The 8,916-nt window shown below is 40.5% G+C and overlaps 1 protein-coding gene across 1 annotated transcript; it reads left to right on the top strand.

The window, feature by feature from the left end:
* The first annotated feature begins 2,228 nt into the window (after positions 1-2,228).
* LOC130176896 (ubiquitin carboxyl-terminal hydrolase 37-like) lies at positions 2,229-8,295 on the top strand. Its single transcript, XM_056388299.1, has 15 exons — positions 2,229-2,322; positions 3,216-3,277; positions 3,746-3,824; positions 3,980-4,014; positions 4,262-4,328; positions 4,435-4,637; positions 4,805-4,936; positions 5,050-5,173; positions 5,275-5,426; positions 5,675-5,777; positions 5,974-6,050; positions 6,254-6,362; positions 6,469-6,529; positions 6,669-6,826; positions 6,947-8,295. The coding sequence occupies exons 5-15, from the start codon at positions 4,317-4,319 to the stop codon at positions 6,950-6,952; spliced, it is 1,137 nt and encodes a 378-aa protein (XP_056244274.1). The 5' UTR covers positions 2,229-2,322; positions 3,216-3,277; positions 3,746-3,824; positions 3,980-4,014; positions 4,262-4,316; the 3' UTR covers positions 6,953-8,295.
* Positions 8,296-8,916: the final 621 nt, after the last annotated feature.

Genomic DNA, 8,916 nt, shown 5'->3' with positions numbered 1-8,916 from the left:
TGCTGTTCACTGCAAACCGAGCTAGAATGAACAACCAGTTATTAATTCTTAGGGTTCACTTACTTTTTCCACTGCCATTTTGAATGTTGAATGAGTGTGTTCAATAAAGACATGAAAGATCAGATTTTTTCTTGTGTTATTATTTTAGACACATTATATTTGTCAATACCCTTGACTTAGATGAAGATCAGATCAGATTTTATGACAAATTTATTCAGAAAACCATGACATTCCAAAGGGTTAACATACTTTTTCTTGCCACTGTATATCATATTGTTATAAAAATAAATCCAAATGCATTTCTACATTTACATAGTTAATTAAATTAACTATGGGCCATAGTTAATTTAATCCAAATGCATTTATACATTTACAAAGTCAATTAAATTAACTATGGCCCATAGTTAATTTAATTGACTATGTAAATGTTGAAATGCATTTGGAGTGGCGGCTGGCAAATATTGGGCGCTCGGGCGCCGCCCTCCATGATGGAAAGTGATTTTTAAATGTTTTTATTTTTTCCAAAATAATCGTTCAAAATAATAATTACTGCTTATTCTACAAATAAATGTGTTTTGAATTATCAAGACCGAGCCATATATATATATAATATAAACCATTATTTACGGGGTAATGTGTGTCCACGGTCATTTCCCCTCTCTCCTGGGGCGCCAGAGAAGTCGCCCCAGCTGACTGCAGCAGCTCAGCCAATAGTAGACTGTTGCTGAGACAAAAAAACACATAGCAACGGGTTATTTAGCCAATTAGCGTCATCAAATTTGATAAGCTTGGGGCGCCCCAAGCCTATGAGTATCTTAGCAACCAGAAACAAGTGTGGGAAATCGAGATGGCGGCCTCAAGTAGACAAGAACAAGAACACGCAGAGCTTCAGCTACCCGTAAATTCTGTAAAACCGCTCTTGCTAAACCACTTCGAAAGGAGAACTTTAGGGGAAAAACTTCGTGTTAAAGAACTTGGACCTGAGAAGCCTGGTCTGAATTTAACACAGCAGACACAGGAGAAAGGTAAAACGTACCAGAGGAGCTTCTCTCTGAACTGGTATGACATGAAGGCTTGGCTAACTGGATGTAGTTTTGCAAATGCAGTATTCTGCTCCCATGTTTACTTTTTAAAATGCCGGGGACAGATATTGCATGGGCTGTAACAGGAGTTAGAGACCTAAAACATTTATCAGAGCGGATTAAAAAACATGAATGCTGGAAAGTGCACATAAACAACGCCGTCAAACTAGCCGTGCTAGGCAGGACTAGCATAGCTGCGCAGCTGGATGAAGGACACAGGATTGCAGTGAGAAAAATCAACGAAGGGGTGGATAAAAATAGACATATTTAATCAAAAATCATTGATTGTGTGAAATACTGTGGAGCTTTTGAGTTGGCATCGCAAGGCCACGATGAGACAGCATCGTCCGACAACCCCAGCATTTTCCGGTGATTAGTCGGAAGGTGTTAGAGGAGCACCTGAAGACCGCCACTGTCTTTAAAGGCACCTCAAAGACAGTTCAAAACCAACTTTTGGACAGTATGCTGACGGTTCTTCGAGACTGCATGTTGGAGGATATACAAAGGGCAGATTATCTGGCTATTCAGGCAGATGAAACAACAGACACTGCCACTCATTGTCAGCTGGTGCTTGTGCTACGTTACATTGAACCAAACGCAACCGCTGACACAGTCGCCACTGCGGTGTTGGAAAGGCTGAAGACTATTCCTCCTGAAGGACAACGGGGAAAACTAATGGCCCAGGTCTATGACGGAGCTGCCGTGATGAGAGGAGCCACAGGTGGCGTGCAGCGCAAGGTTCAAGACGTGTACGGGAGTGCCCACTACGTTCACTGCTATGCTCATCAGCTGAACTTGATAATGCAGCAGGCAACATCCCACATCACCAAGGTCGGCGCTTTTTTTCAGATCTGGGTGGATTTGCTGCATTTTTCTCCAGGTCATCCAAGCGAACTGCTGTCCTTGATCAAGTGGTGGGACACAGACTTCCTGGAGCTTCAACAACAAGGTGGAACTTTCACAGTCCTGCTGTTAACACCATTTATGAGCACAAGGATGACCTCCTGAAGGGTTTTCAGACCATCAGAGAGAAAGGTGAATTTGATGCAACAACTGTGAGAGAGGCTGGGGGTTTTGAGAGAATGCTGGAAGATAAAGATTTTTGTTTTTTCCTGGCATCTTTTCACAAGATCATGGCACATGTAGACATGATGTTTAACCAGCTGCAGAAGAGGAACATGGACTCTGTCTACATCACAGGAGTCATTCAGAGGTTCACCAACAGCATACAAGCTATCAGGTAGGCTATGTCATTTTTCACATTGACTGATATAATGTTTATGAAAAGAACAAACATAAATTACGTGTCTGAACACAGTAGAAAACATCTCTTATCATTGTCATTATCTGTCAAACTGTTGATTTCTAAAGGGCAACTGAATAATTATCTTTTATCCCAAAAACAATGGTATCTTTTCGTTTGGGTTCTTTTATTGGGATAGTTAGTGAAAGCTTCTGGCACATACAGCCCCACCTAAAATATTTTTCACCAGCCACCACATATTTAAATTAACTTAATTTAGATAGGTTTTTTTAATGGCTTAAGCACCAGGTTGCAATTAGGTTTTTGAAGATGAATAAACTTCGTTTTGATGAAATTTTGTGTATGTTTAGTTTTTGGCTTTTAAGATCATTAGTTTTAAAACATAAATACATTGATACCATGTATACACTCTAATTTGAATGACACACAGTGATATTATGACATCATAGTAAAATTCTAGAAGTGTCATTACTGCATGTCATACAGAATTTCTCTGCAACAGGTCGTACAACAAATCACTCAGTAGTTGACACAGCAGAGAGACACAAGTAGTTTACTTTCAGTTCGACAGCTCCAGTTTGACAGTTTAAGTTTGACAGTTCAAGTTTGATAGCTCAAGTTTAACATTGACAAAACTTTTAAAGATGTATCGTCTATTTTCCTGTTGTGGAAAGGTTTGTTTTCTAGATACACTACACATTTTCTGTAATTTCTTTACTGTGTAATCAACCTTGTACGTGAAACTATTTCCACTTTGCAGTTCTCAGTGTTTAGTAGATGCTTTCTGTGACACCAGTTTATATCAGCTGTGAAGACACATTATGTTTCCATTAATTTTAATGTTGTTTATATTTTTTTACTGTGTATAGGAATCAACAGCAGTTATAAATGTGGCAGATGAGCTCAAGCAGCTCAACAGCTCTCAGAGAAGGTAAGGAAGTTCATTACCATTTTCCTGACTATTTCTTCATCTCCATAGTCAGGTTCATTAGCTTTCTTATTCACTGTGGTGGATAATTTTACACAAAGTGCTGAGAGAAAGCCGTGTGTGTAAATTGCTTCTATGGGAACAATGAAAATTGCTGTATTCAATAATAACAATGTTTCGCACACATACAAATACTATTAACACAGCCTTGAATGTAAGGATGATTTTCCTACGAAGACTTGAGACTTGTCTTGGACTCGTATTAAAGGACTTCACTTGAGACTCTCAGAGACTTGAGATATGAGTTGGACTCGAGCTGAAAGACTTAAAAGCTGTTGTAGTTAATATGATGCTGAATTCAGCTACGGAGGGATTTATTTCTCGTAATGATCCCTATCTGTGATTTATGATTTCTTATGAGCAGCAGTAATAAACTACAGAAAAACCAACTGTCTTTCTCTTTATCACCAGTGCCACTGCCATCGACGCAGTCACCAAGAAGAAAGAGGAAAGGACACCGTGGAGGTATCGACTCTTCGGGCGCCCCTTGGTATGTTTGACAGTGTCATGGCTTCATATTAAACAAATTTAAGTAGTTAGTAAGAATTATATTTGAACTTGTAAGTTGTAAACACCATCAGCGATATTTGACAGTTTATTCTAATTCTATTGCTTTTTTTTGTGTTTTTGGTTTCTTCCATACAGAAAAAGGAAAATCCTCCTAAAGACAACAAGCAAAGGTAAGAACACTTCTCCTGGCTACATGTCTTTAATCCTTCAGCCCCTTTATCAGCTGGGACATTGTGTGCCTTAGAGAATCCCATAAATTTTGGGAATTAGAACTTTCATCCTACTAGTGTCAATACAAGGCTGTATTTGGTCTTTTGTGGGCAGTGCCTAGAAACTGATTTATCTCTGTAAGTGTTCTCTCCAGCCAATCATTCAGTTCATAGTGAGATAACACACATTGTTTCTCTTTGTCACCAGCGTCACCACCTCAGATGGCAAAAAATCAAAGGAGGTGAAGAAGCCACGTTGGTGGATGTGTTGGAAGGTACATATGTTTGACATAAAGTGCATCGCTCAATTCCACCAGATATTTCTTAATTGATGAGTGTATCTTTGCATGATCCAACCACAGTATTTGTTTACCCCAACAGAAGAGATGTAAGGTTGGACCCATCCCTGAAGAACAAAAGCCGAAGGAGGCGTGCCACTCCAAACCTGAAACGCCTAACCACCACACCAAGAAGGAGGAACAGCCAAAACAGAACAATGTTCCTAAAGACCAACCTAAGAGAAAGAAAGAAGTTACAGTGGCCCCCATAAAGACCCCTAGATATAAGCAGATGAGCTGTCTTGGGTAAGTACATCTGCATGTCCATACACACACTAGAAACAAGGCTGTAGAGGCATGAATCAAATCAAAGTCAAAGAGCTACAGGGAGAAAATGAGCTCCAGTCTGTGGACACATCATTGAAGAATTGTTGACATTGAGATGTATTTGACTTGTACATTTTTTGTGTCAGGTTTCCCAACCCAGTGCAGATCTGCTATATGAACTCCTGCTTGCAGAGCCTCCTGACACTGGTATGCTTTATCAGAGACATTAGCCAACAGCAGCAGGTTTGGAGTCTGAGCCCCAACGCATCAATCATAAGGTACAGCACCCTTCAGATGAAAGAACAAATTTTATCCTTAAGTTGTATCCTGAACACCACAACGTTTAATGTCATGGACAATGCCTCTAACCCCTCCCCTCGACCCTCTCTAGATCATTAATAGATATCAAACAGTCCCATTTCTCCAGTAATGTTCGTCAAAAACTCCGCGTTCTTGCTGCATTCAAGAAGGCGGTGTCGCTTAGGGACATAGAATTTGAAGATCTCAGTCAGAAAGTGCGTAAGCAGGTTTCATTTTTTGTTGTTTCACCACTTCCTGATAGTTTCTCCTTGGTGTTTAAACCTCTCTGTACAATTGTGTGCATGTATATCTACAGGATGCTCATGAGTTCCTCACGTCCGTGCTGCACCAGATCAGGTCCTTGGGCCAAGAGCTGCAGGTGCTGGCTGCCAGCAATGGCACCATCTACAGCTGTCCGGTGGAGAATAACATGGTGTTTAAAATGCTAAACACCAGGAAGTGCAAGAGGTAAACTACACACTTATGAACATCACACACACACATTCATCATCTCTTGCAGTATGTCAGGATAAGTTAAATATTCCTTTCAGCAACTACTACTTGACTTTCTTGCAGTTGAAGTTCTTTCTTTTTCAAAAACAAAAAAAAACACTTTTGTAATTTTGGTGAATTGATCATTAACTATTCAGTTAAGCATCAGCATCATCATGACCTCTGCAGCTATATTATAACTGTATTATCCATTCAATGTGTAGTTGCGGAACAGGATCTGCTAGAGAGGAGGATTTCACAAACTTATCCTTGGACATGATACCCGGAGGAGGAACAGTACATGAGATGATCGAAGATTACCAGAAGGTAAGAAACATCTCTCCTCATTCGTTCACATTAGAACCCACTGATATAATGTGGTGATATGATGTGGAAAACACTGACACATCAACCACCTTATAGCTACTTGCGCCAGTATGTGTATGGATGTGTAGCTGTTTGTTGTTGTGGATGTAAATCCAGTATAGTACTGAAAATATGTTGGTTTTGTGCTGTTCTGCAGGAAACGCAGTTGGAGTATTTATGCAAGTGCGGTGGTACCGTGTCAGGCCAGCAATCATCATTCATCAATCTGCCAAGGTGAGTGACATCAAATCCATCTGTCGTGACAGTGCACAGTGATGATACATGGTTCACCCATCGATATCAAACTGGGCAAACTACTCTAAGGAGTAATTCTGAAGTATTTATGATGAAAAAGACAAATAGTAACAAGTTGTTACGCCACGTTTTTATCTTTTTCTCTGTCACCTAGTGCTCATATCTTTTCTGTCTGTCTACAGAGTGCTCGTCTTACATGTGAAGCGCTTCAAGTATTCTCCAACATACCAGCTGATAAAGGACCATGACCCCATCGTCCTCTCCAGAGAAGTTGTGGTGTCATCCAAGAAGGTAAAAAAAAACTATTAAGAACTATTGTTTATCATTTGACTGGGGCTGATATGAGTAAATGTTAGGACTATGTGCGTACTAACTCTTTAATTGTGGTCCGTCTCAGGGTGGTGGCTGCTACAGTTTGGTTAGCACCATCAACCATATCGGCGCCACAGCAACAACAGGTAAGATAATCCATTCATTTTCCTTAAACTCACATTTCTAAGTAACAATGATATACACTAAATCACTATGGCCTGTATCATTTAAATTAAAAACACCTTGATAAGACAAACCATCTAACAATGTTTGCTCTCTTGTTAGGACACTACATCTGCGACGGGGTGGATCCAGATGTCGGCCAGAGAGACCCGACTGACCGGTGGTTCACCTACAATGATGCAATGGTCACTGAGACAAGTGGTGCCTCTGTCTGTGACCACCGGCAAAGATCTTCCTACATCCTGTTTTACCAAAGACAGGTTAGACGACAAACTGAAGTCAAACACATCATGGAGATGATGTGGCAGACACCACACAAACACTGCTCTCCTTTACATTTCAGACAAATTACAGTTGAGTTTATTATTTTCTGTTTTTAGGAATAGACGGCGGGACGCTCCTCAAGAAGACTGGACACCATCATCAGTCATCTTGATCCCTAAAACAACAAGTCCTCCAAACAACAACCACGGAATGAGCCGTGGAAAGGTAGGTGGCTAATTTCTCTGCCTTTCATTTCAGAGTTTTGGTGAAGATGGAGGACTGAGATGGAGAGATCATACCAGTACACCCAGAGAGAAAGATGGATGAAGACCACATCCTTGGGCAGATGGATGATGAGCATGTCCCGTTGCTAGGAGGAGCAGAAAGATCGCCAGCCCTCAGGAGGAACGGCCCCCCCCCCCCCAGAGAGCCAGGATCCTCCCAAGGTTTCTTCCTATTACAGGAAGTTTTTCCTTGCCACAGTCGCCACAAATCACAGCTCTTGTGAGCAGTGATCCAAATTCTAATTGGCTCTAAATTGGATTTCAATATCATGGCTTGCTCTCTAGGGAAGAACAAATTTAGCACATTACATTGCTTCTATTTCTATATTATCTTCTAGGAGATAGAAGTTAGCATACTAACCAGCTTGCCCCGGTCTGGCTGGACTGTTACGTCACTTTCCGATACCAAGTCACTGTAATGTCCAGTCTAACATGAAGAAGTAGCGTTGCTCAGATGGTGTATTATAACCTCTTTTCTTAAATCCAATCTTGGCTGAAGCTCTTGGCAAGACTGGTAAGTACAGCTGTTAATGCTAACGTGGGCTATTCAGTAATTGCAAAACATAATACGTTTTGAATAATAATGAAAATAGGTTGCAAGACTTTTCTTTAAAAGTTATTTGTTTGGGCAGTTTTTTGCCTTTTATTCGGATAGGGACAGTGAGAGTGTGACAGGAAAGGTGGGGAGAGAGGGGGGATGACATGCAGCAAAGGGCCACGTGTCCTTTGCTGCATGTCAGCAAATGGTCGCTGCAGTAAGGACTGAGCCTAAGTGATGCTCTACCAGGTGAGACCCCAGGAAGCCCCAGTAGGTTGCAAGACTTAATATGTTTTAAAGAGCAAAGGTGTAAGGTGGTGTCAAGGATGACAACCAAACTCTGAACCTGGGGTGAAGGAAGAACTGTGATATTGTCGCTATGTAAAGAGAAACTGTCGGGTTTGGTGCTTTTGGTGCTTTTCATGGTGCACAAAGACGCTCTACATGATTTAAAAAAAGATCATAGAAACATACTAAAAGTATACAACAACTTCTGAAAGGGTAAGTTTTGATTAGGGATTTGAATGTGGACAATTCGGTGCAGTCTCTGATGTGTTTGGGGAGAGAGTTCCAGAGAGAGCGGGCAGCTATGGAAAAGGCTCTGTCGTCTCCGTTGTCTGTTTGTGAGATGTGACCTTACCCAGGAGGGGCTGCACCATTAATGTTGAGGGAGGATTGAAGGCGGGAGAGCAGTGTGGTGTGTATGGGGTGCCGAATGTAAAAATTTGGTTACACTTGGTTACTGACTTTCCTCACATTTAGCGAATTTTGCTCTCATTAGAGACAGAAATTCATGCAAAACATCATTTATTTTTAACATATTCATTCTAAATCTAAATAGCAAATCTAATGTAAATAAATGTATATATTCATTCTAAATCTAAATTCTATATTTAAATCTAAATATCAAATCTAAATATTAAATCTAAATATTAATTCTAAATGTAAATATCAAATCAATCTAAATTTAAATGTAGATATTAATTCTAATTCTAAATCTAAATATCAAACCCAAATCTAAATGTTAAATCTAAATTTAAATGGGTCTCCAAGTGTAAAGCTAAATGTTCAGAAAATATGCAAATAACCCACACTAGCGCTCTGGTCCCGCCCCCTTGCAGCAGCCTCAGCTCACACAGCCACTGACGAGTATATATAAAAATTGTAACCAAATTTTTACATTCGGCACCCCATAGTTGGTTGATGGTGTTGAAAGCTGCTGTGAGGGCCAGGGGGGAGGAGAATGTTGAGGTGACCAGAATCT

Source organism: Seriola aureovittata, chromosome 10 (assembly GCF_021018895.1).
Source record: "Seriola aureovittata isolate HTS-2021-v1 ecotype China chromosome 10, ASM2101889v1, whole genome shotgun sequence".
In the NCBI taxonomy this organism is placed as follows: Eukaryota; Metazoa; Chordata; class Actinopteri; order Carangiformes; family Carangidae; genus Seriola; species Seriola aureovittata.
The sequence above is the reverse complement of the archived record's forward strand: the minus strand, read 5'-3'. Positions and strand labels throughout refer to the sequence as shown.